Genomic DNA, 27,678 nt, shown 5'->3' with positions numbered 1-27,678 from the left:
CCAGAGGCTGGCATGCAAAGTGACAGCTGTTAGCCAGCACTGGCTGTGGAATATGGGTTTCTATGCTTTCCAGGCCATTGCCAGGTGCCAACCAACTGAGGACCTGAACCAACTGAGGGCCTGTATTTGAGCTTGGCATGTCACAGACATGGTACATGTTACTCCCTGCAGGTTAAGGATTTCTTTGACGTGAATAAACAGAAAGGCACCAATAAAGACAAGTACAGGTGTGTGCATGGTGGCACACAACTGTTATTCCAGTAATCGGGGAGGCAGAGGCAGGAGGATCTACAAAGTGAGTCCAGGACATCCAAGGCTACACAGAGAAACCTTGTCTCAAATAAAATAAAATAAAATAAAATAAAATAAAATAAAATAAAATAAAATAAAATAAAATAAAATAAAATAATAAAATAAAACAAAAAATAAAAGTAAATAAATAAAACCAGCCTGGGTACATGCATCTTCCACCCCAACTCCATCACTCAGGTTCATCTGTGGATAACTAGTAGGTTTCCTTGCTGAGACAGAAATGAGAAGAAATCACTACTCAGTTAAGTAAACCACTAGCAGGATCCTTTCCTCAGAAAAAAGCACAAATGCCAAAGTTTAAGGTTGGCACTCCAAGAAACACGATTGGCCGTTGACTCAGCTTTGGTAAAGCATGTGGTATGAACATGGGTGACCTGCCTGCAAGCCATCAAAAGTGTCTTCCTGGAGCGAGCAGCCTTGCCTAGGAGAGATGGAGCCTTCAGGGAAATATGCAGGACATCTCTGCACACTGGGGCAACAGCATTCTTGCCAGGGTATACAGCCAGGTCAGGGCAAGGTCCCCAGCTCTCGAGCTCATATTCTGACTCTCTGTGCTTACTGCATGGGCCTGTCCTAATCTGTCTTCTTTTGCTGGGATAAACATCAAGCTGTGAGTGTCATCTCACAGCTTCCTGGGAAGTTCAAGGCAGGAACTCCAGGTAGGTATCAGGAGGCAGAAACTGAAGCACAGACACTGTAGGGACACGGCTTGCCCACTGGCCTGCTCTCCACAGCTTGCTCAGTTTACTTTCTTATACTACCCAGGATCACGTGTCTGGGTTTGCATCACTCATAGTGAGCCAGGCCCTCCCAAACCAACCACTAATCAAGAAAACACCCCCACAATTACAGGATAATCTGATGGAGGGATTTTCTCAGATTAGGTACTTTCTTCCCAGGTGACCTCATCACATGTAAAGCTGACAGAAAAAACTAGCATAGGAGCCAAAAGTGCTGACAACAACACAGACAACTTGGCCAGGACACAAAAGTAATCTTTAGAGAACCAGTATTCCCCTCTCAACAATTAGGAAATTGGAGACTGACTTGTACATTAAGGTTCATGAGTTGGGTTCCTGGGACAGAGCTCTAGGTGAGTGGACAAGCCTGAGTATTTACTTTGCAAAGCTGTTTGCACACAGGATGAGCCTCCTTGGAGATCGGCCAGTTTCTTCTTTAGCGTTTTCCTTTCATCAAACCTTAACACAGTAGAGGTGCACACTGCCAGATAGTGTAGGAGACATAAGAGCAAAGAACAAGCATCATCAGTGAGCTCCTAGAGAGCACACAGACCCTAATCCTCACTTCCCCATCACAGCCACTGAATTCCTGACACTCCCAGTCTCTCTCAATTCGACTACTTGCCTGCTCGGTGGTTCCCGTTCCATTAACCTGACTTGGCTCAGCGTGCCACTGTTTCTAACCCGGATGGTGTTCACAGCTGCCCCCTCATGGGCCTCCAACCCATTCTAAACAACACATGAGTGTGAAACTAAATTCTTGGAATATTTTTGTTTAAAATTCTGTAGATTGAGTGATGGAAGTCAGAGATGGAATGCTGTAGATCCAGAGGCAAAATCATCTTGGGCTCTCTTTAGTGCCCCAGTGGCCATTTATCACCTACCTCCCTGTTTGACTTAACATCAGTCTATCATGAAAAACACCTGGATTAAATTAACTTAGTCTATCAGTAGCTTCACACTATCTGAGGCCTATAACAGAGACCTCCCCACTTTACTGAAATCTGCACATCTGATGTCTCTGCTCCTGGGTTTGGAATATGCACTAATTTGACTTTCGTTTTTTTTAACCACAAAACATCATTCATGTAACTGACATATTGGTGGACTGCATCATTCAGGACATTGTGGATCTGTTCTTGGGCTACGGACAGTGTGACGTGGCTGAGAATAAAGTATTTCACATTGCATTTGTGTGTGGTGAGAGCTTTTTTTGTGTGCACAGATCACACCCCTGCTCATTCAGCACCGTTCAGGGAGTTCCCTCAGTATGGAGGAACTCATCTACAGCACTGAGCTCCTTGGAGCCCTCCAGTCAGGATGAAGCAACCGCTGATGAGAAGAGGCCGGTGAAGAGCGCCGGGGTAAGCAGGAGCACATGTGTACTGTGGCCTCTGCAAGCGACAACTGGCTGCCACTGCAGGTTGATTGTTTCAACCTCAAATGTGAAATCCACGTTCCCAAATCCAACTTTTTTGAGCACTGGTATTTTCCACAAATATAAAGTCTCACACTTGATATCTCAAGTGACAAGAAATAGTCGAAACCCAGATGTGCTGACAATAATGTATGAAAAAATGACTTCCATACTTTTTGTATGGTATTTGTGTATGTGCTTAAGGCACATGTGAAGCAATGAATTTTAGACTTACAGGGTTCTCTTCTGAAGATATTTCATGGTGATCATTTTGAAGATATTTCAAAATGCTCTAATTGGAAAACCACCTCTTCCAGCCAAAACCCTTCCAGCCCCTAACATTTCCATTAAGGGATCTGAGCCTGTACCAGCACTGGACTGGCCAGGCCAGGCCTTCAACAACCTGGTTTGCAGCTCCCCACCACTGCTGATGTTCTGCAACTATCTAGTCACTGGGGAGAGCTTGTGGCTCCCAATGCTCATCTCTCACACCTTCAGTCTTACTCACACGGGCAACCTCGGCCTGGGCTCTTACTCCTTTACACCACACTAAGACTTCAGGTCTCAAATGAGGCCTGTTTTTAATATGAGCACCCCCACTATTCCTGTTCCCTAAAATGGGAGTAGTGTTTCGATTCCTGTATCACCAGGGGCAGTTGCACTGGTCCCCCCCTCCCCTTTTGCCATCACTACTGCAGCTTACTGTCCTGGGCCCCAGCTATGGTGAAGACCCAGATACATCGGTTGAATCAAGGAACCAGATGAATTCTGTTTCCCTTTGTGGATAGTGATTCTAAGTTAGGCTGTAATAGATCTGTGTTTGAAGAAAACCAACTAGAGAACTGCACTGGACTGCAACCCTCCTCATCTTCCAAGCCAAAGCACCCACACGGGTGTGCAGGTCCCACGTTTCATCTTCAGCATGGCCTACAAGTACCTGGACTGGTCATGAAGAGAGAGTGCCTGGGCTTCTAGTCTAACCAGGTCAATGCTCCCACCTAGGTTCCTCCCAGACAAAGCAAGGTGACTTCTGCCTAGGAGCTTATTGTGAGGTAGGTGAGGGTAGGTGCAGGCTTCAGGTGAGCCTTCAGTGAGTGAAATATTTCCTCTTCTAAGTTTAGAAAGTGTAGGACTGGTGGGTGTTAGCATTAGCTGGGGTTACACCGTGAGAAGCAGGCAGGAAGGGGCACCAGGTGATACTGGCTCAGGAGGACTGGGTTTGTGGCCAAAGAGACTGTTTTCCTGCTGTGCTTTCTCACCCCTATGGAGGCATGACCATTCTCCTGTGCTGTGAGGGGGCCTGGCTGCTGCCGCCTCAGTGTTCCCACAGCTTTCTAGCTGGTTTGGGAGAAATGGCCAAGGCTCCTTGTCCAACACACAAAAACATGTCATGTACCCACAAGGAACATGTCAGCAAGCAGGGTCCTCTCCACCCCCTCCCTGGAGTCACCTCCCCACTCTCTCCCCCTCCTGGGGTCACCTTCCTCCACCCTCCTGGACTCATTGCCAGGGGCTGCCAGGTGTTAGAAACAATCCACACCCTTGTCATCAAGCTCATGAACATTAATTCTCACATCACCTGCCTTTCCTTTAAGTTAACCTCACTAGATTTAGACAAGGAAAATTTGGTAGCTGGCTTTAAACTGCTCTTCAAGCTAGTTTTGAGTTCCTTCACAGTAAGAAATGAAAATGGATTTGGAGAGTACGTGGACAATGTATCCCTGTGGTGCATGCACTGACCCCAAAGAGGCCAAACACTCCGTCTTCATTCTGCAGAGATCGTTTCATTTCTGTGTCCTCACACCCACAAAGGATCAGGCTTTCCTTTTGGTGCTAGGGATGAAAGATGCAAGGGCTTTACTCTGAGCTACACCCCCAGCGTTTTTATTTATCTGGTAGCTATCAGACAATGTGTTACACGCCCCTTCTAGTATGTGCTAGCTGCCTTCTGGAGGGAAGCATGTCTTCTGAGCCAAGACCAGGTGCACTGGATCCTCCACAGAAAAAGAATGTGACCTTCCTGTGTCACAGAAGAATACACGGCACATGACTTCAGAGTTGGTGGACTCGCCCTTTATTATCGAAACTGAGTATCTTTTGGTAATTGTTCTACACAGAGAACAGCCACCATGGCTAGAACACACACCGAGAGACATGTCTTGAGCTGGAGAACTTAACAGGAGGGCAGGGGTCACACTGCACACTTTCCAGGTGCCGGCTTCCTCCCTTGGTAGTGTTCATGAGAAGTAGTTACTATGGAACAGACAGAGCTCTTGAGGTCGAAGGAACAACCACAGCAGTGGAGTTAAGGCAAAGATATTTTCTCTTGCTACAGAATCTCCATAGTTCTTAATGTATTCCAACATGATTATACATGCATTCAGTTTAAAATGAAAAATAAGCAAGTTTACAAATCAATACTGGATTCTTAAAAATAAACGCTACATCACTTTTCTTTTTGGCAGCACCAGCCTGAACTTTGCAATATTTCAGAAACTTCAGGTACATTACAGTCTTCTGAGAAAGGCCCAGTACTTCAGAATTCCCGGGGCGGCTGTGGAGAAAGGACATTACTGGCAACAAAAGTTAAGACAGATGAAAACCTACGGAAATATCTGTAGCTGTTCACACATGTGCACACATAGTTCGGCTTCACTTGTGACCCTATTGCTTTGTACCTGTCTTTTCTTTGCAGTGTCAGGGCCTCACATCTGCCCATGATATGCTCTAGCATCTCTCTACATGCTTCCTAGCCAGCACACTTGCTCTCCTTTCTGGCTTAAGGCAAATCATGTCAGCTGGAGATGCCACGTTATTAGATACCTTTCCTTTTCTCGTTACTCACACAGGGTCTGTGCATAAACTCACTCTCCCTGAGCCCCCCAAGGCTCACCTTTGACGCCCTCTAAATATACAGGAAGATTGCTGCTTCTCACTCAGTGGCTCTGTTTATGACAGAATTCAGACAAACCTGTTGCAGCATCTTTTTAGGGAAAGGGTGCATTTTTAGGGAGAGGGTGCATTTTTTCATTTACATGGTTCTGCGTGCTTAACAAATGTGAACTGGTATAAACGATTGGACACTGGACTGTACAGAGCTTCTTGGGGTGCCTGCTGCCTCAAGTTTTGAGCTGAGGAACTTTCATGGCCAGAATGTGGGATCTGACACACTAGAAAACCTCATGGAAGCCCAAATTTAAAAAAATTTAAATAGCTCAATGACATAAATATGTCTTTCTCTTTGGTTTCAAAAACAAAAGCAATCATGATTAACATTTTCAATTATAAAGCAGAATTGGCTAGCATACCAAAGAAACTACAACCTTAGAGAAAGAGAGAGAGAGAGAGAGAGAGAGAGAGAGAGAGAAATGAAATCAATTTAATGAGGTAGCTGAGGTCAAAGATCAAGCCCACAGCATACACCAATGAGCTCAGTAAATGCTCAGGCATTTAAAAACACAAACTGCTATGGTATTTAATAACTGTTCTTTCTTTCCAATTCCTGCAGGTATCTGCAAACCTGAGATGAGGCCCCTGCAACATGAGGCCAGCCAGAGGCTGGAGTCTGTAAAAGCAGACAGGAAGCAGGCCAGACCTCTGGCAAAGTGCTATTGTGGCTCAGGTCCTCCCTGCTACCATGTCACCATGGAAGTCAAAAGACACTGGTCCCACACGGAGCAGGCACCAAGTAGAACTCAGGAATATGAGATGGTCTGGGAAGTAGAGATGACTTGAGGCAGCAGGGAGGCTGGGGTCTGGCATACTTAACAAGCCCAAGACAATGCTTAGAAAGCCCCTCCCCAGTCCTATATACATAAGCCTTTCAGGGACCTTTGGAGGGTCCTGCACCTCCCTCTGCACCATCTCAGGCTCTGAACACCACTGCTTCCAGCTGCTCATGCCCTGAGTTCTGCCTGATCACAGGTACAGGCTACTACTTGGTAAGTAGCTTTCCAGAGGCCAAGTTCAAATGACTTCCATGTGGAGTTGAACAAAAATGTGGCCATCCCAATTCTGGCAGCAGGGGTTATTATAATGTCCAGCACCATAACCACTCAGTTCCCACATGCAAAGACATGTTTACACGTGTACTCTTTCCCATCTGTAGGCATACAGGAACACTCTTACACACATGCATGCACATACACACTCTGACACCCACACAGGAAATACACAGCAGCACAGTGGCATCCCAGGCTCAGCAAGCTCAGGTAGGGCCAAGATTGGGGCGAAGATGGGCAGAGTGAAAAGGCCTTGAGCAGGGCAGGGTAGGGTTGCTTGGGAAGGAGCCCTGAGTGGTCCACCTTGCTGTGACCTCCTTTTGTAGTTCTCACAGGCAGTAGCCAGCATACCAGGTGCGCCAGCACACGGCGCCTGTAGGCAACCCAGATGACCCGTAACAGGAAGGAAAACACCAGATCTCTCTGTTAGGTCTCTGTTGTGTAGTTATTGTAGGTGAGAGGAGGCAGGGCTGAAAAGTTGCTCCACCGCCTGGTGCTAGGCCGGGGCTCCATGCGCCCTTGCTCTTTATATTTACCCAGAATACTTTTGGCTTCTTCTGCATCCCGCAAAGGGTTCTCTCCATATTCTTCTTTCAGCCACTGCCGATACTGGAAAAAGTTGGACACAAATCCCAAATGTCACACATACACATACACACAGGAACTCCCAGTGACTTTCACCACTTCTTAAGCGATGATCAAGTTTCCACTTATAAACACAGAAATAAGGTGTATCAACGGCATCAATCACAGCTTTGTGGTTGGGAACCAAGCTGCAACCACACAGCATGCAGAAGAAATCGCTGTTCCTTCAACGACCTGGGCTCAAGACTTGAAAATCTGCTGAACTATGTATGCACCTACTTAGCAGACTTAGAGCAGTTACTGTCTGCTACTAACTGATCTAAAATGGATGCAAAAACAAACAAACAAACAAACAAACCGTGTTCTTGTGCATTCTGCCTGTGATAGGCCAGGACTGATTCAAAGCATCCAGAGAAAAAAACAGGATGAGATGAGGTTTGTAACTCAGAATCATTTTGTAGAAAGGTGACCCTGTTTTACTCCAGCAAAGAACCTAATACATGAGTTACCATAATTAGTATGGGAAATACCCCCTTTCCACTCTCACCTGGTTGATCATAATTTTAATAGCTTGATGGGTGAGATGAATTTAAAGCAAAAAAGAAAAGAAGAAGGAAGCAGGCCAAACTAAGAAATGGTAATTACATCCAAAGGAAGAGAAACATGCTGATATGAAGCACAACAAAACAGGAAAGCACAGCTTCCGGTGGCTGCAGCACAGGAGCACAAAGGATGCAGGACAACTCTCAGGGATGCAGGAGGAAAGCCATGGACCAATGACTTTTGTGGGCCTTTCAGTTCCAAGTGCCACAATTCTCAAAGTGCAAGGCATGGCCCAGGGGGGCTGTCTCCATCTGAAGAGTTCCCCAACGACCACTCACCTGGTGCACTTCATGTTTCTCAAACTCCTGCAGCTGCCTTTGGAAGCCCATGTTGGGGTTGGCACAGGACCTCCCTGCACGAACAGTGTGCAAGGCATCTTCCCAGCCAAAGTCGGTGACAGTCATGATGTACGCGATCACCAGTGTCACGCTCCTAGAGACCCCGGCCAGGCTGCAGAATCAAGGCAGACACATGTTGCAAGGGCAGTTAGGGAACTGCAGATCTACCACTCTAACCATCCTAGGGACCTCATTTTAGAGAGTCTGTCTGCCTTAAGGTTTTCATGGAAGCAGGCAAAGGCTTACCAGATAATTACTCAGAAACATGCCAAGAATTTTCTTCTCCTGCAGATGCTGGAGCGCAAGCATTCTATAGACATTTCAGCCTCATTTTCCCTGGTTCTTCAATAGGATATGACCTGGATATTTCCTATTTCCTTGGGCAATAATGTAACTGCAGCACAGGGAGAGGCTTTGGGCTTGCAACAATATCAGTCAACCTGAACTAGCAGAAGGCTTCATGGCTTTCTTAGCTACCACGGGTTAAGGCTTAAATCCATGACTTTTAAAGCTCATGAAGGACTGGGAAGCTAGGTCAATGGGAGAGCACTTGCCTAGCATGTTCAAGGGTCTGAGTACCCATCTTCAACACAGGGAAAACAAAAGTTCATGAACTACAGAAGCCCTTACCAAATCTTAGCTTCTACATTTGTTTTGATCCTTGGGCCAAGCAGAGCACTATGGCAGGCAGACTGAACACTCCATGCTACAGAGCAATGACTAGGTTGCTGGCAAGAACGGTTGGTTTGTTGCTTGGTTATCACCATCAAAGAATAATTTGCAAGTTAAAGCTTCCTCAGTGTGCTCTACCAATGACTGAACATAGAAAAGCTCAGAGAATGTCCTGTTTTCTAGAAATTTTCAGATATATACAAATGCATTAAACAGGATTTTTAGACTATCAGGCCTAGAGTATTCTAATGACAAGAATAAACCCTCGTCTTAAGCACTAGCATGTTACCAGAGCTTTATATGAGGAACTTGCAAGGGAATTTTAAACAAATATATTCTCTGAGGCTTGATATAAATTCACCAGGAGCCGGGAGAGCCCTGGGGTTTCAGAATCTCTATCAACTGCCTCTAACGGCACTCCCAAGGCACTTTAAAACAAATGTAATGGAAAGCTGAAACAACTAACATTTGTGTTGGTTATACTACCGACTTTTAAAAATAGTATAGAAACAATCAAACAAACAAACAAAACAAAATACAGTACTGCAGGTTATTTAATGTATAAACATCAGTCTGTATCATTCTGCAAAATACCATTCTCAAAGCTACTGAAATATCTCCCCGCTTTTCTGCCTTCATGGATTCCTGGCTCACAGCTTTTGGATGTGGCTTTTCTGTGTAGCGTATTGTGGCAGGGCTGTCACCAGCATAAGCACCAAGAGTTAGCAATTCACATTGCTTGTACTGCAAGGGTGGGGGCTGTCACTCAGTCAAAAGACTTACGTGTTCAGTTAATTAATGTCACACATCATTCGAGACAGAGGGGATGTGACCAGTCTACATTTCAGCGATGGCAGAGCCCTGGCTGGAGAACACTGCAAGCTATTCTTATCACTGCCTTTGTAACACTTAGCAAGAACTCAGCAGGTGAAACCAGAGCACTGTACAACACTACACTTACTAATATGCTCGCTTGCCTTTCTTTTCAGTGTGTTAGTGCGCATGTACAGCTGTCCTTTCTGTCCATGGGTCACTGGTCCCAGGACTCACTGTGGACACCAAAATCCAAGGTGTTCAAGGTCTTATAAGAAGGGCACAGAACTCAGTACCACCTGTGCTCATGCTCCCGAATTCTCATGCATCTGTAGCTGACACTATAGCATATGACAATGCAAGTGCCAGCTTAACAGCTGTTATCCTATATTGTTTAGGAAATAAGGAAAAGAAAAACATACATGTTTGGTATAGATACACTTTTCTTGGATATTTTTTTTATTCTTGATTGAAATAACAGATCTGGAAGACATGGATATGGAATTTTGACCTTCCATTTATGATACAAAGAACAGCAGACTGCAGGAGGATCACTGTCAATAAGATACTTAATTCTAAGTCTCCTGGGTCTCTCTAAAGTAAAATACTAGAGCTGAGCAAACACAACAAAAGCCCCAACCTGCAAGTGGAAAGGAGTTAGTTTGGTATTACAGAAATGCATCTCTAAGAACCCACAGTTGCTGCCAGTGTGGGCAGGAGGAAGCAGGGCTTTGGAAAGGCCACCATGGGATCTGGTACGAGCCTAACAGGCCCAGCTGACACATGAGTAGCTGTTCTAATAAAATGTCAAGCTAGTAATGACAATGCTTTGTGCTACTAACCTTGCCAACGACCCCTAGAAATCTTAACAGTGACTGAAGCAAAAACCAGTCAGTTTTCTTTCAGCAAAAGGAAATGAGGACTACTATGGAGCAGTGCAGCAGTACAATACACACTTGAGATACTGCTTCAGCGCCATGCCAGCCCACCTGCCCACCTGCCCGACTGCCCACCTGCCCGACTGCCCGCCTGCCTGCCCGCCTGCCTGCCACCATGTTCCTCGCCAGGGTGGTTATAAACTCTACCTCTCTGGAATTGTGAGTTCCCAATTAAATGCTTCATTTTGTAAGTTGTATTGGTCATGGCATTTCACTACAGCATTAGAAAAGCAACTAAAATAGAAATACATCAGTTAGAAATCAAACTTATGAGAAGATGTCAAACAGAGTAATACATACCAGTGAACAAGACAGCTCTCACCCTGGAGTCGGCACTCATGAATGAATTTAATACTTTCTTTAAAATGTCTTGTCCTGTGCAGACAAAGAAAATAAAAATTAAAAATAAAAGTGAGAAGTGTTTAACACCTGCCCAAAAATAATAAATAAATAAATAAATAAATAAATAAATAAATAAATAAATGCTGGGCTTTCGCAAGATGTTTTATTCTCCCCTGTCTAGACCATACTGGGGCCTGGACTGCCTCAGCCTTAGATGGTCACAAGCATGCTGAGGTTTAGAAGGCCTCCAGTCATCAGAAGGTTTCTTCAGGCCATCCCTGAGTCACATGATTGCTGTTGATGGACACGTGGAATTCTCGCTTAGCCTCACACTGCTCCTCACACTGGCTGTAAGCTGTACCGCCACAGTGGCTCAGATGAGGAAGGGATCCTTGCTGCATGGACTCCCAAGCCCTAGAAGCTGGCTTATTTCTGACATCATGGAGAGCTTAGAAGCACAAACAGTCTCCTTCCAGAGCTCCCCAGTCAGTCTCGGCATGAAAATGCTATATGCCACTGGGGCTGTGTGGAAAGGACAATTTAGTTTCAACCCCTGCTCTGCCACTTTGTGTAGTCTCGGAAGCATGACTCAAAAAGTAAGGATGATGTCTTGCAGAGGAGACATGCTCTGATATTGGTATGCTTTGCAAACTCTGCAGTTTGCAATGATGGTAAATGACACATTTCTTTCTTCTGACCCCTATCCCTTTGGGTCACTTCTTTTCTGGTCACTTGTTCATCACACGCCTATTCAGAAGAGCCACTGTCAAGGTCCCAGGTGGTGTGTGTGCCTTGCATCATAGGGGAAGAATCTGCACTGTAGCGAGTGGCAAGCAAAGGCTGTGCGGGGCAGGCACAGAACCTTTCACCAAGTGCATTCTACCTTCAGATGGTTCCTAGAGCACGGAAAACACCCGAAGCTGCCCATGCATCCAATTCACTCCTCCATAAACACCAAGTACTGGCCAAGTAACAGGGACGACGACAGGCTGAGAGACAAGTAGTGAGGAATAATTCTCCCAGTAGAATGCCAGGAAAATAAAATGAGTCAGAGCGGGAACCTCAGATGCAGCATAACCAACTAATCCAGCTAGCTCACAGAGGTACTCAGTGTGGTTATGCAGGCAAGAGGCAGGAAACATTTTCATTGTATGTACATTGTATGTACTTGAATGTACAAGTAACACACACATTCATGCCTGCCAACAAGTGTCACCACAAGTGGAGATTCCAAGTACACCAACCTAAGGTCACTGGATTGCTACAGACATCTCTAGATAGCCTGGCCTAGCCTAGCTTAGCAGTTTCTGATGATTTTCCCAGGAAAAAGACTCCTAAATGTAAATATAAGGGCTCAGAGAACTGCAAGCATTGTTTTCAAATGGCCAGTAGCAGGCACAAACACATCCTTGTTAAAATCTTGCACTTGGCAGCACTAGTACTAAGGAGCCAAGTGCATGAACAGGTGGAGGGGGGTGCAATGGAACAGCTGAAGGGGAGCATGTCCTCAGGCATGGCTGCATGTGTTGGAAGGATGCAGCAGGAGGGCAGAGCCTCCCAGGCTGCAGCCAAACCAACCATCTGGAGTTTGCTAGGAAGTCACCAACCCAGCTCCAACAACAGCTAAGCAGTTTTGGGCAGCAAAGTTCTCAGGTTCTGAGAATATTCTGCTTCTGCCAGCTGTGGCCACAGAGAAAGAGAAGGCTATGGGAGAGGAGTTCCACAAAGGTCTCCCTTTCTGAGGAAAGGAAAGTGCTCTGTCCAACCTCTAGCATCCAACCAGAGAGCTACAAAAGCCGAAGGACTGTATTAGAAGCACAGAACTCAGGGTAAAATCTGCAGGATAGGAAGTCAGGTTCCCACAGGATATGAGAGTTTTGCTGGCTGCCCTGGGACCACCACCAAGCTTCTCACAGCATCTCTCACTGAGACACCATCAAATGGACCAGACAGTCCATTTACAGCCAAATGCAACTAATTCAAGGATTAAAACCCATGCTGCCTCATCTAGGAAGCACAGAAGCATCCTGTGATGGCTAGTTTTATGTCAATTTGACACAGGCCAGAGTCATTTTTGGAAGGGGGAAATCTCAACTGAAAAAACACCCTTACCAGATTGGCCTGTGGGCAAACCTGTAGTGCATTTTCTTAATTAATGATTGATGTGGGAGGACCCAGTTACTGTGGTCCTGTGTGTTATCTAAAAGCAGGCTGAACAAGCCATGAGGCAAGTCAGTAAGCAGCGTTCCTCCATAACTTCCCAGGATGATGGACCACATAAACTCTTTCCTCCTGAAGTTACTTTTGGTCATGGTGTTTTATTACATCAACAGACCCAAGATACGAGGCTGCAGTCTGCCTCATGGCTTATACAGAGGTGTCCATCCTCCTTGCAGTACACAGGGGCTGGACTCCAGACCTCAGGCTTGACAGGCTATCTGGACATCAGGGAATGGACAGATGGTACATTCCTTTGTCCATAAGGCTGTCCACACTGTGGTTGTCAAGAGTGAGCTGGGGTCCCTCTCCCAGCTGCAGGTCCTAACTTTTGGTGTTTTTTTTTTTTTCCTGGTTGGGGATCTTTGGTCTATAAGCTAGACCGGGAAAAGAGCACCAGAGCCACAAAAGCAAAACCAGAAAGCAATGAATGAGAACTGGCCAGGTGAAGGAAGCAGCCATCTGCCTCACAACATTTTGCAATGAGCACAGTGGTGCAAAAGCCTGCTGAGCTCCTCTGAGTACACACAGGACAGTCTTCAGGAAGGGGCTAGTTTTACAGGCTCATTAAGATCTTGCTAAGAGAACAAGTCAATTCCTCTACTGAGGCTTTCCAGGGAGCAACTTCTTACATCTGTTCTTCACACCTACATGTCACACATTCACACATTATGAAATCAGGCTTCCCATGTACTGTGAGGGAGAACCTGGATTCAAGAGCCAAGTGTATTCTACCTTGAGTATTGCCACACCTGGGCCAAGCAACATACAAAACTGCACTGAGCCCACAGCTGTGTATAAAGAAGCTTTGGGGAGACTGTCCCACCTGCTAATAGCCCGTTTGCATGTGACAGATGCTAAATCAAGGAGGACACACAGAATGCTGTTTCTGGCTGCCACTGTGCTGGGGGCAAAGACTGTAGAGGCCCAGGGCGGCAGCTGTCTCAGTCTAAGGGCACAATGATGCCCAGGGAGAACATGTAGAACTCCACCATGAGACTTGACTCTGACACAAAATCAGGCATAGGGCCAAGCCAGGCAGACATTCCTAGAAATGCCTTTTACAGGAAAGGCCAAGAGGCGGGCTCGCCCAAAGCTGCTCTGGTTTAAAACTGGGTATTACAGAGAGAGGTGTGTGTGGGTTATTTCCAGGGAAAAAAATGACATAAGTCCAAGCTCTGGTCATTAAACTCCCTCCTCCACAGTGGGAAATACCCACAGTCTGGGTTCTTTTGTTTTCTACTAAGGTTTGAAGCAGAAGCACAAATCTGCAGCTCTAACCTACCACATGCTGTTTACATGAACACCAGTTCCCTCTTTGTGCTCTTCGCTTGGTTGGCAGTTACCCTTTACTTCCACACAGAGACATGTGTGACAGGCCTGTCTGCAGAAGGAAGTATGCCCACAGGTGTATTACTCACCCAACAGTGCCTATATGATCATATGATCCTATGAGCTACTGCCGACAGGCCTAAGAGAACCTCCGTTGTGCTGGGGAGCTCTGGCAGAGAGATGTTCTTCACATGGACTAAGCAGCGGTTGTAAACTATCCTCTTGCTTCTCAGTGACCAGTACCACAACCATTCCATCTCCGTATCAGAGGCTAAGAGTGACTTTGCTGATCTTCTGAGAGTTCAATAAAAGATGGTGGATGGAGAGTATAAGCCACACCACATGACACTCTTATGTGGGGGCTTCTTGCTCTACGACCCATGATCTTAGATGCTGTGATCCCTAGTGTGATTGACACAGTCCTTAGGGTCAGGACTTTGCTTACTGGAGCAGGAGCCCAGTGACCGGGCCACCTTGAATGGTGGTAGGTCTTACTTTAAGGCAGTGATATCAGACGAGGCAGTGCTGACAGTAAACTACACAGAAAGATGTTTTTCCTCTCCATCTGAATCCAAGTGTATGCAGAGAAAATCCCAGCAAAGGCAAGCACCTATGGTCCTCCTTCCTTTTAAAAGCAAATAGGTTGAGCACTCTATGTTGGGAGGTTCTTCCTGGGGCTAAATTGGTACAGATACTCCAGGCTCCCCTGCCCATTTCTCAGCTAGAGCTCTGAAGGCAAACTTCCAGCATTAATCACAGACAACTCACATGTGTAACAATCACTCCCAAACTTTATATTCCAGGAACTTTAAGACTCCCAAACCTTATGTCACCATTAAAAAAAGAACTGGAGGATGTCCTTGCTTCACCATTCTTTTTATTTTGCTAGGTACATTCATTTGAAAAGACAGTTTCAACAACAGGAAGACAAAAATTTCTCTTTACCCTTTAACATGGCATCATTTCACAAAAGAATAGTTTAACTCAAGGTTTCAAGGACAGTCTGAGATCAGAGGGCTCTTGCGTTCGTGGAACGATGGCTGTTATAGCAAACACGAATTGCACATATTCCAGGGTTCTCATTTACCCCATGACGAGGAGAGCAGCCCTGAGGAACGCAAAGACCTCAAGAACCATCTGGAGGAAGCACAGCTACAGTGGTGCAAGGGTTAGCTGACCTCTGAAAACTGCTCATTAATAACAGAAGTAGAAGAAAGCAAATGAAAGAAAAAACGGGGGTACAGAGAACACCAGGTATACTAAGACAACATGGACAAAGTGAGAGGGTGGTAAACTAAGACCAGGGTGTTCCCTGAGGCACCTACAGAGCTCTGTGTACTAGACACACTGGCCTCTCCACAAGATCTCAGGGCCTGCTTGGCCCTGAAGCCACAGGACACCACGGAAACTTGCTGTTACAACATAATGCTATGAATGCCAGAGCCTACAGCAGAGCTCCCTCAGACTCCACAGAGAACAGAAAGACAGAGTATCAACTAAGTGCTGTCTGGCTACAAATACCAACTTACTATGTAATGAAAACAGGATAAGCAAATGCAAGCGAATACATATCTAAACATCTACTTTCAAGATGCATTAGCATTCCTTACTTGAATAGAGAGAAAATACAATCTTATTTTACAATACTAAATAATTAACAAAATACCCAATTTCATACATCATCTCTGATAAGATGGGCAGATGATTAAGTGAGAAGGTTAAAGTGACTAGCTTTAGAGAACCTATAGGGAAAACAAATGCAAATGGGTTTCATGCGCTGAGCCCTGACATTGGGCACCCGACACACATGCACATCGTGCCCTGAACACCCACTCTAGCCTATCTCTCATTATGACAGCATCACACAAAACATACCACACTAGGGTTGTGAGGTTATTGGGACATGGAGAACTTGAACTTTTATATTTCCTGACTTGGGCAGGCTAGGTGGCTGGGGGAACTGAGCTAAAATTTTGTGTTAATGTTATCTCAACCCAGGTTTCTGCATTTTAAGTTCAGGGAAGGTCAGATGGGGGAGATTCTCTAGGATTAAGGCCAAGTCAGAAAACCAGCTTTTCTGCACTTCAGAGCAACTGAGTATCAGGTGACTGGGGTGACAAAGGTCACATATCTCTTAGTAAGCATAATCAGCCCTAACACCTGCTGGTTTGAGGCTTTGTAGTGAAAGAAATATTTAATCTTTATCTTACCATATAGGGGTAAGCATTCTGCCACTGAGTTATGGTCCCAGCCTAAGACTTAGGAAATAAAGCTTAGAAATCGTTTTAAAAGTTGGTGTCTATGTTTAAAACAGTAAGCAGTACAGATTTCCAGGGGTTGTTTTGTCATTGAGGAGAGGGAGCCAGGCATCAGGAACTCAATATGGTCAGCTGGGGGTTGATTGCCTATCAATAAGCATCTGGGTTACCAAGAGCAAGTTGTACCAACTACTCAAGTTTTCTCTTGCTTTTGTTATCCAGAGCATTACGAATATTTATCTTGGGGTTGGAGAGATGGCTCAGCCGCAGCAGTTAGAGTACTGGCTGATCTTATAGACAGTTCCCACATGGCAGCTAACAACTGTAACTTTAGTTCCAGGGGATTCAAAGCCACCTTCTAACCTCTGTGTGTATGGAGTGATTGTGGCACACAGACATAAAAAAACAGGCAAAATACCCATACACAAAATTAAAATAAATAAATATTTTCTTAAAAAGGTCTACATTAAATATAAATTGAAATAAAAAGAACACTGATCTAATCAGCCACATAGTTGAGGATATAGAAAGTGTAGGTTCATCGTCAACTCAGACTACTCAGTGAGTAGTAAGTACAGGAAGCTCTAAATAAGTTAGGTCATAGAGAGGTAAGCATTCTGACTGCCAACTACAGGTGAAACGTTTGATCTGTCATAGAATCCGACTCACTATAGTCTGAATGCTCCTTCCCCTAATTTTTTTATTGGGATCTTAATTCCTAACTTCGGCAGTATTGGAGACAGTGCCCAGAAGTGTCTGGGTCATGGTGGTAAAGCCTTCACGAACATATCAAGCACTTGGCCCTTCTTTCATCTCTTCCACACACTCACTCTGTCTTTCCACTGTTGTATTATGAAGCAGCAAAAGGTCTCTCAACAGAAGTAGCTGCCAAATCTTGGACTTCAAGCCACCTGAACTGTGAGATACAATTGATTTGCTTTCTGTATCAATTATCCACTCTCATATATTCTGTTAAATTAACAGAAAGCAAAGAAGACACTCAAGCTTCACTGGCAACAGATAAGTAAAACTTAAGCTGTCACCAAAACTTATCTCAACAATCACTCCTGTAACTCTGAAGACACCCACTGTAGAGAAATAAAGTCATACTTCTGAAAGTACCTAGTTCACAGAGATATGCTCATGAACACATGACTTTGCCTGTCCAAATCCTGAAGATGGGCATTTCAGGTGAGGAAATTGAAATGTAGACTAGCTGAAATGACCTGCCGCAACAGGTGAGAATGGTTTGGAATGTGGGATTTTCTGACACTTAGTTGCCTTGTTCACTTGTCCATAATGCAGAACTGTCAATATTTGCATGAGATCACTATTGTGGAAATTGAAGACGGCACTTAGCTACTAGAAAAGGTAAAGTCTTACAGCAGCTCAAAGACCAGGGGCCATACATCCTGACAGCACATATGCAGGACAGGTTCCATCTTGAGTCCTGCCAATCAGGTATTGACACACTCAACAGCATGGTTGAATCTTGGTTGTAATTGAGAACAAAGCAATTATTCCAAAAATAGTCACCAAAACAAGGGCAGAAGATTGCTGTGGTCTTCGGAGAAAGGCAGCGCCTCACTTCCTTCCGCAGGGACCATGCCCTTCCAACCACTTCTGTTTCTTGACACGACTAGTAACCAAGGAAGTTCTCTAATGTTGCTGCTTCTCCTTCCAGGCTAGGCTACTACTTTGTTTTCCTAGTAAAAGCTCCCCTATCCCTTTCTCAGTCTTAAAGTCTCACCTTGCTTTGAAACAGCAATTGTCAGGGTGGAAACAGACCCTGGCCTGGGCAGAACATGTCTGTACCAACTTCCCACCTCAGTGGGATGTTCCTGATCTAATTCTGTAGCCTCTGTCCCCTGTCCGGCTAGCCACCGAACTCTAGATCTACCCCGTCCCTCCTGCAATAGTAGGCTTTATAAAGTCACAGCCTGATCCATGATTTCTCTGCTCTCTGGCAGTGAAGACTTAAGGATGGCTGACATTCCAGCATCTTTTAGAGAAGCTGGTCAGTTGGGACAGAAAACACAAGTATGCACGCCACATCACTGACACAGAAGATCTGTACCCACAGCACTTGTGCACAATAGAGGATGACCCCTGTGCTCTTCCAGACTCAAAAACAGTATCTGAATTTGGAGTGCCTCAGATACAACAGCCAAATGTGGTTCTAGGAGGGCTGCTGGGCTAGTACCCAGTACCCAGGCAAAGAAAGCCAGAAAATCAGAGGCCATGTTCAGTGGGATGCATAACGCAACAATGGAGCTCCTAGCATCTCAGCCTGCAAGGGTCAAATGCAGGCCTAGGAAACTATCACCTATCCATGGGCCTAGTATGGGAACAAGGGTGCTTGTTGCAGCTATAACTGGGTCTCCAATGCTCATCCCATGCTATCAAGGCTGCACCACTGCTCAATGTGGATGTGAGCTGCCACTGGGGTAGGCTGCCATCATGGATCCCTCTTAGCTTTTTAAGCTGACAAAGAAGACCCTGTGAGAGGCTGTTGCATAAAGATGCTACTGCACAAGCCTTACCCTGAGGTAGATCCTTAGAGCCCAGAATGAAGAAGAAAACCGACTCCTGAAAGTTGTCCTTTGACCTCCACATGCACAGCATGGCACACATGCCCACACTCATGCACACATAACTATACATACACATGTAATAAAAAAAAAAGCAGCAAAGCACAGAAATATATTTTGGAAAGAAAAAAGATAAGCAGGGTGAAAATGATGTCAAAGATTTATTCAGCTATGAAAACACTACAGAATGGACTTGAGTAAAGCAGAAAGAGGAGGTCACTGTCCAGTCAGGCAGGCCTGAGATCTGCTGTCCCGTAGGGGAAAACTACATGTGAACATAGATCATTTAAGCAGAAAACGCATGCTAGACTGCTGAGACAGTATGAGGGCACGGGTATAAAATATCTTGGGAAAAAATATCTTGGGACGTTTTACATTTAACTTGTAGATCTGCATATAATAAAATATTAGAATTAATGCTGCCTATTTCTTTTTGATGTTAAGGATACATATCCAAGAAAATTTAAAACCACCTGGATGGCTTCCATTTGAGCTGGATATTCTACTTCTGCCAGGCATCTATGCTTTAGACAACACCCAGTAACTTCTTTAAAGATTTGTTTCTACAGAATGTCAAAGCTGTGGTCTCAGGCAAGTCTCTCTCTTTCTCTCTCCTTCTCTCTCTCCTCATTTCTCTCTCTCTCTCTCTCTCTCTGCATGTGGATGCATGTGTAAGTAGGAATATCAGTATTCATGGCATAAGAATGTCATGGGGCATATGTATGGAGGTCAAAGCACAAGCTTGGATACTGGGTATTGGTTAGTCTTCGAGTAGTTCCACTTCTTTAAGACAGTCTCTCATTGGCCTGGGATTTCACTGTGCAGGCCAGGAAAGCTCTCCTCTGAGATTTCAGAGATCCGTAAACACCTCCACCCTTGTGTGGGCTCTGGGGATGTGAACTCAGATCCTCAAGCTCACAAGGCAAACAAACACTTTACTGACTAAGCCACCTTCTCTACACCCCATGTGTATGTCTGTGCATGCAGCACTTGAGAACATGCATGTGGAAGTGAGAGGTTGTGACCAGCGTTTTCTCTACCATTCCTCACCTTTTCTTTGAGACACAGTCTCTCCTCTCCCTCAATCTGGAGCTAGGCTGACTAGTTGAGCGATGTGCTCTGAAGATCAATGTATGACCTAACACTGGGTTATAGACATGTTCCTGGGCTAGTTTTTACACAGGTACTAGGGTCTTGAACGCTGGTCCTCAGGCTTGCATAACAGGCGCTTCACTGACTGAGCCATCTCCTTAGACTTCAGGTCTCTTAAACAAAACCCTTCCTGTGGACATCTCAGCACCTCCAGCCACAGTCAGTTTGCCATTGGCTTTGCCAGTTTTGATTTCTGTAGACTCGTACCCTGCCCTCTTCAGGATAGTGGTATGCAGAGACACTAACATCTCCACAGCCTCTCACAAGTGTTTACCTATTTGCCTTCAGAGCCTTGAATTTGCTTTTCGTTTGGCCCAAGAACTGCCGCAACACACACTGTACTAGTTTTTAATTTCCCCAAATAATACAGAAAAAGAAAAAGAAAAAAAACTTACAGGTTTTGAGATGGTGAATCCGCTGCTGGAATACACAGGTATTTAACTCCCTGTGGAACAATAAAAACATATAGATGTAAGTGAAACTAAAAAAAAAGATGATACAGAGTGGAGTAAAACATTAAAAGGAACCATTTACTCAGGTCAAAAAAAAAAAAACAAGAAAATAAAAAGGAGAAGTTTTTTACTCATCTTTTGTTGCCAAGGAACTGAGGAAAAGCTCTTTAATTCAGGTTCCTGATTCTTTTCCCTGGGCATGTCAATATTCATGCTTTGGTTTAGAAGCACCATATATAACACATTTAGATAAAATTTGAGGGATCAAAACAAAACAAAAAAACAGGAGTTGGGTACTTCAGTGTCAAGGTTCACAACTGTCTTAACACTTGCTCACACACATTTTATGTTTCTTTTAGATACTGAATATCCCCAAAGGAGGCAGTGCTTGCCAGTCAACACCTTCAAAAAGGGCTGAAAACTGTGGTGTCATGCCATAGCTTTTTATGTCAATTTTAGTGTTATACTAGGCCTTTGAAGCCTGGAAACAACGTTGCTTGCTTTGCAGAACTGTAAAGGTTGAGTGATAAACTAATGTATTTGTTTATTTCCCCCTAATTTGAGGGAAAAAAAAAACTTTATCCAAGGTAATGATTCAAAATTATGCTAACCTGGAGTTTTATAAAAAGAAACAAAACTAGTTTACTTCTCTACAGGAAAGACAGACACTGTAGTTCTAAAGTCCTCAATATCAGTCGACACAGGGCACCAATCTCAACAACCTTGTGACATTGTACTTCCTAAGTCTTCCATGTCAGTCAACACAGGACACACAGATCTCAACAACCTTGCTAGTGGAATATGGTAAAAGATAGATGAATTATTCAAAAGCTTTTCCCTGTATTTGCCAAATGCCACAGAATCTTGTCACCATGTCTTCGATACCCAGGGAGAAGAACTAATTACTGTGAGGGGCCAGCTTGGTGCACAATAAGGATACAGATGTAGCCAAAGACCCTGGAAAAGGAAGTTACAAACCACCTGCTTTTTAGACTTACTTGAAGTCTTTCTGTAACTTCTACTGCTGATCCAGTCACTCCAGAGAGTCACTGGAACTACAGCTGGACAGCTACAGTACAGGCATCATACCTTCCTGCCCTGATGCTAGGGTACAGGCTCGAGTCCAGGCCTGGTAGTCCTGGTAAGCTTACAGAAGGTAAGTTCTGAACTAGCAGGAGGGACAGAGCAAGGCAGCTCATGCTTTGCAGAACACACTAGACCACGGTATGAGAGTGATGGGTTGGTCCTGGGACTTCAGCATAGAGCCCATTTCTCCAGCTCTCTAAGCAAACCACAAGCCTCTAACTACCTCTTTTTTATGGGCAATTTTTCTTTTTCTCCCCCCTCCCAACAATTATTTTATTCACTTTACTTCCCTGTAGCCCCTTCCCTCCTCCCCTTCCAGACCTGCCCTCTCTCCCTACCCTCTCTGCTTTTCCTCAGAAAAGGGGAGCTCCTTTTCTCTTGCACCCCAGCTCATCAAGCTGCATTAGGGCTGAACCTGTCCTCTTCCCTGTATCCTGTCAAGGCAGTCCTGCCAGAAGAAAGTATCTAAAAGCTAGAAAGTGAGTCCCTGTCCAATACAGTCCCACTTCCCTTACTAGAGGACCCACTTGAAGCTTACATTGCCTATCTGTTACATCTTTGAGGAGGGCTAGGTCTAGTTCATGCATGGTCCTTGGTTGATGCTTTAGTCTCTGCAAAACGCTCTGGACCCTGGCTCTGTTGGTCTTCTTGTGGAGCTCCTGTCACCTCCAGGTCCTTTTCTCTTTCCTCCCACTATTCCCCAAGACTCACTATACAACGACCAATGTTCGGCTGTGAGTCTCAGCATCTGTTTTCAGGTACTGCTGGGTAGAGCTTCTCAGAGGGCAACTCTGACAGGCTAATGTCTGCAAGCTTAGCAGAGTGTCATTCATAGTGTCATGCTTTGGCACTCACCAACAGGGTGGGTATTTGGGTAGGTCAGGCACTGGTTGAGCATTCCCTCAGTCTCTTTTCTATCTGTATCCTTGCATATCTTGTAGGCAGGGTAAATTTTGGGTCGAAGTTTTTGTAAGTGGGTTGGTGTTCCCTGCCCTTCTCTAGAAGACTAGTAGGGTTAGAGGATGTCCTCTTCAGTCTCTATGGTCTCTGCTACTAGGAGTCTCTGCTTGAATCCCCATCATATCCTCCAGGCAGCCTACCCTGACTTAGGTTCTCTAGCTTGCTCTCCTCAGATCTGATCTCCACCCTATTTTAACTCTCTGTGACCCCCACTCCAGCTGTTCCCTCTTTTCAGGTATTACCTCTGCCTATTCTACCTCCCTTTCTGAGTGAGTATGCATCCTCACTTTGGTCCTCCTTATTACTTATCTTTTTTGGGTCTGTGACTCGTAGTATGCTTATCTTGTACTGTATGGCTAAAATCTACTTATAAGTGAGTACAGACGATGTGTGCCTTGTTGGGTCTGGGTCACCTCATTCAGGATAACCTTGTCTAGCTTCGTATATGTGCCTGCAAACTTCATGATTTTCCTGTTTTAATAGCTGAGTAGTACACCACAGTGTAAACGTGCCACCATTTCTTTATCCATTCTTCGGTTGAGGATCACCTAGGTTGTTTCCAGATTCTGGCTATTACAAATAAAGCTGTTATAAACATTGCTGAGAAAGTGTCCTTTTTGTATGGCAGAGCATCTTTTGGATAAATACCCAGAAGAGTTATAGCTGGGTCTTGAGGTAAAGTTATTCCCAATTTCCTAAGAAAACGCCAGACTGATATCCAAAGTGGTTGTGCAAGTTTGCACTCCCACCAGCAATGGAGGAGTGTTCCCCTTTCTTCACACCCTCACCAGCATTTACTGTTGCTTGAGATTTTGATCTTAGCTATTATGACCAGTGTGAGATGGAATCTCAGAGTCATTTTGATTTGCGCTTCCCTGAAAGGAAAGGAAGTTGAGCATTTCTTTAAGTGCTTCTCAGCCATTTGAGATTCCTCTGTTGAGAATTCTATTTAGTTCTGTGCTCCATTTTTTTAGTTGGATTACTTTATCAGTTTTTGATTTCTTGAGTTCATTACATATTGTGGATATTAGCCCTTTCTTGGATGTAAGACTGGTGAATTTATCTTTTCCCAATCCATAAATTATCTTTTTGTTCTATTGACAGCGTCCTTTGCCTTATAGAAGCTTTTCTGTTTCAAGAGGACCCATTTATTAATTGTTGATCTTAGAGCCTTAGCTTGTGTTCTGTTCAGGAAGTTGTCCCTGTGCTAATGAATTTGAGGCTCTTCCCCATTTTCTCTTCTAATATATTTAGTGTGTCTAATGTTATGTTGAGGTCTTTGACCCACTTGGATCTGAGTTTTGTACAGGGAGATAAATATGGATCTATTTGCAGTTTTCTACACATAGACATCCAGTTATACCAGCACCATTTGTACAAGATGCTGTCTTTTTTTTTTTCCACTGTATGGTTTTGGCTCCTTCATCAAAAATCAAATGACCATAGATATGTGGGTTTATTTATGGGTCTTCAATTCAATTTCATTTATCAACCAGTCTATCACTATGCAAGTACCATGCAGTTTTATTACTATTGCTCTGTAGTTTAGCTTGAAGTCAGAACTGGAGATACCTCCAGAAGATCTGCTATTGTATAGGGTTGTTTTAGCTATTCTGGGTTTTTTTGTTTTTCTATATGAATTTTTTTTTAAATTTTATTTTATTAATTACACTTTATTCACTTTGTATCCCCCTATAAGCCCCTCTCTCCTCCCCTCCTGAACTCACCCCCTCCCCCTTCTTCACACATGCCCCTCCCCAAGTCCACTGATAGGGAAGGTCCTACTCTCCTTCCTTCTGATCTTAGTCTATCAGATCACATCAGGAGTCAGAGGCAGTCCCTCTTCCCATTACTATGTAATCCACTTGGGCACTAAACTGCCATGGGCTACATCTGTGCAGGGGTTCTAGGTTATCTCCATGCCTGGTACTTGGTTGGAGTATGAGTCTCTGGGAAGACCCCTGTGTTCAAATTTTCTGGTTCTGTTGATCTCCTTGTGGGGCTTCTCTCTTCTCCAACTCTTACTATTTCCCACTTCTTACATAAGAATCCATGCACTCTGCCCAACAGTTGGCCCTAAGTCTCAGCGTCTGCTTTGAAACCCAGAATGCTAAAACAATCCTCTACAATAAAAGATCTTCTGGAGGTATCTCCATCCCTGATCTCAAGATGTACCTTTTCAAAATTTGGGAAAATATCAAATTATTTTATCATAATTTGAAAGAAAAATCATTACTTCAGCAGTTATTGCATCTTTTACTACAGGCTCCTGAGTTTTGGAGAAGATGAATTTTACCTGTTTATCCCAATAGGAAATTTAACCCAAGAGCAAACTGACTTTGTCAAGAGTGGAAGGTCTGCTGGCAGGAAAGAGGAGGAAAGTGGTGGGTTCTCCCTACTTGTATGGCTTATACTTGTCAGTCCCACCAGCCCCTTCTGCCTCTGTCATGTTTCTTGGGCCCCAGAAGCTACACTATGCTGGGAATGTTGACCGGTTGTTTTTTAATTATTTTTTTTTTACCCACTTTACATCCCAATCATAGCCCCCTTTCTCCTCTCCTCCCAGTACCACTCTCTCTCCCTCTTCCCCTCTTCCCCCTCTCCTACCCCTCAGAAAAAGAGAGCCCCCTCCCTCCATCCACCAACCCACCCCAGCACATCAAGTCGCATCAGGACTAAGCGCATCCTCTATGGTGGCCTGGCAAGGCAGCGCCACCCTGGGGAAGTGATCAAAAAGCAGAAAACAGATTGACTAGTTATTTTAAACATCTAAAGTTCTTCAGAACCTTGTGGCATATTACAGTGTAGTTTGAAGGATAAGACACTAGAAAAGGAAATACTTCTGCCAAAAAAGGTCATTTCCCTCCTCTCTTCCACTGAGATGAACACTCCTTTTGCTGAATATACATATCCATTGCTTCTTCCAGCCTCCATGAGAGTGCCTCATTCTTTTCTTTTGCTCTTGAGTGAGAGCTGGTCAGGCCCAGAAGCTTGTGAAATCCCTCCTCCCACATACTTCCTCCCTTCTCATGACAGGCCATACTTCCAGAGGGACAGAATTCTCAAGTATACAACTGCCATCTCAGCCCTGCAACTCCAATCAGTCAAAGGCTAAGTGGACCCCACTAGGATGGTGCAGAATGTCTACCTCTCCCTCATGTTGATGGAGAGCCACTTCACTCTAGCAGAAGCTAAGTCAGCCCAGTCTATGTATTGGGAAGACAGACAAAAGGAGAGAAAATGAAGAGAACTGACAGAGGTTAAACCAAATAGCATTTTGCCTACTAAGAGCATATGCCTCAAACACTTGTTAGCAGGGAAAGTGGGAACCATTATGCTTCCTTTAGGCTATGCCACATAATTACCTCTGTGATATCTAATGCACTGAAGAAAATAAGCTTGGGTCTACAAGGTAGAACCTGTCCAGTGTTCAGGAGACTTAACCAGCCATAGGAATCAGGTGGAAGGTATTCTCTCTGTGAGCCACAAGGATAAGGAAATAACATGTGGCCATTCTAGGCCTTTTGCCCCCACAGCTGAGATGGGCATGTGCAGCTTCAGCCTCCTGCTCATGCAACTTGTAAAGATGAATGTGTTACATTTGGGTACCCTGTGCTGTTAAGGTAAAAACAGAGACAAGACATCATAGCAACAAAGACTATAAAACTACAAGAACAAATTAAGTTCCTGGAATGATGCCTGGCCCATGATAGGCCTTCACTCAAAGTCGAAGTGCTGTGGATAGGTGCTAATCGGCTTCATAAAGGCTGTGGCATGAGAAGAATGCAAGGTGTGTGTGTGTGTGCACTGTTAAATACCGTTAGGGAAGAAGGAGAACTGGTTTGTAGGCCGTGCAAAGGGCACACTGTCTACATACGCTCTAGTGACACTCAAACAGAACACTTCACTATGACCTACAATAAGAAATATGCAAATCCAGTCATGGAAGGAGTCAAAACTGTCAAAAAGGCTTAGCTGTTCGCCCCCAAAAGCACCAATTTATCGTGACTTAGTCATTAACAAAGCACAGATATCTTTGAGGCCACAAAGGCAGAACTACAGCTACCTAAAAAAGGCGTCAGATGCCTGCACATGTGCACAGCTTTTAACAGTTAATTACTAATTCAGAAAGCAGCACTGAGACCCCTGTGCCACCAGAAAACTGAGCTGACTTAAAATCACCCTTGTACTGATCAGAGGAATACACATTTCCTCTCTAAGAACTACACAGAGGATCGTTCTCTGGTGAGCTTTGTACAGAGTGACAGACGAAGGAGAGGAGGTGTTTAGTTATATTATGTAAAGGATAGCAAAAGAAAGGAGGTTAAAAAAGATCATAGGAATCTCCCACAATATGAAAATCTACAAGGAGTAAAAATAACAACGACGTAACAACGTTTCCAGTAGTACATAGCATTTGTTATATATTTTCTGCTTCATGTTTTAATATTTTGAAGCACATAAAAATAAAATTGTTTTTCTTCTTCCTTGAAATAAAATTCTTATAAAATGAAAAATGAAAATGAGCACTTTCTATGGTGTCTCAGAACAGTGGGCTGGTTGGAAGCCAGTTAACATTCATGGAGCTATTAAATATCAAGTCACAACTTTCAAACCGCAGAATAGTTTCGTGTTGCACTAAAACACAAAAACTGGATCAGTTAGTGATCTGCATGTGCTTTATATGTCACAGATCCTATGGGAACATAGGAAGAGCTCATTTCTTTGTTCTGTGTGGCTGAAGGGCCAGCATAACCGGGACACAGCAGCAATCCTGACCAGGTCAAGAGCTGAGAGAATGTGTAAGTGCTCTGTGTCCACAGTGAGGGACTGCACATGCTGGACATTCATCATTCCCAGAACCACAAG

General features: G+C 44.4%; 1 protein-coding gene across 5 annotated transcripts in view; it reads right to left on the bottom strand.

Moving 5' to 3' along the window:
* Positions 1 to 4,520: 4,520 nt before the first annotated feature.
* Positions 4,521 to 27,678, bottom strand: part of Dusp22 (dual specificity phosphatase 22) — a 63,172-nt gene continuing 40,014 nt past the window's right edge. For 4 of the 5 annotated variants that reach the window (XM_021652937.2, XM_060373097.1, XM_060373096.1 and 1 more), the window contains 4 exons: positions 20,707 to 20,756; positions 10,720 to 10,794; positions 7,937 to 8,108; positions 4,521 to 7,079 (listed from right to left, as the gene is read on the bottom strand). In XM_021652937.2, coding sequence (XP_021508612.1) covers positions 6,897 to 7,079; positions 7,937 to 8,108; positions 10,720 to 10,794; positions 20,707 to 20,756 — 480 coding nt within the window. In that variant the 3' untranslated portion in view covers positions 4,521 to 6,896. The remainder of the gene's footprint in view (positions 7,080 to 7,936; positions 8,109 to 10,719; positions 10,795 to 20,706; positions 20,757 to 27,678) is intronic. The other variant, XM_021652938.2, reaches the window with a different exon arrangement.

Source organism: Meriones unguiculatus, chromosome 19 (assembly GCF_030254825.1).
Source record: "Meriones unguiculatus strain TT.TT164.6M chromosome 19, Bangor_MerUng_6.1, whole genome shotgun sequence".
In the NCBI taxonomy this organism is placed as follows: Eukaryota; Metazoa; Chordata; class Mammalia; order Rodentia; family Muridae; genus Meriones; species Meriones unguiculatus.
This window is presented reverse-complemented; position numbering and strand designations above follow the sequence as displayed.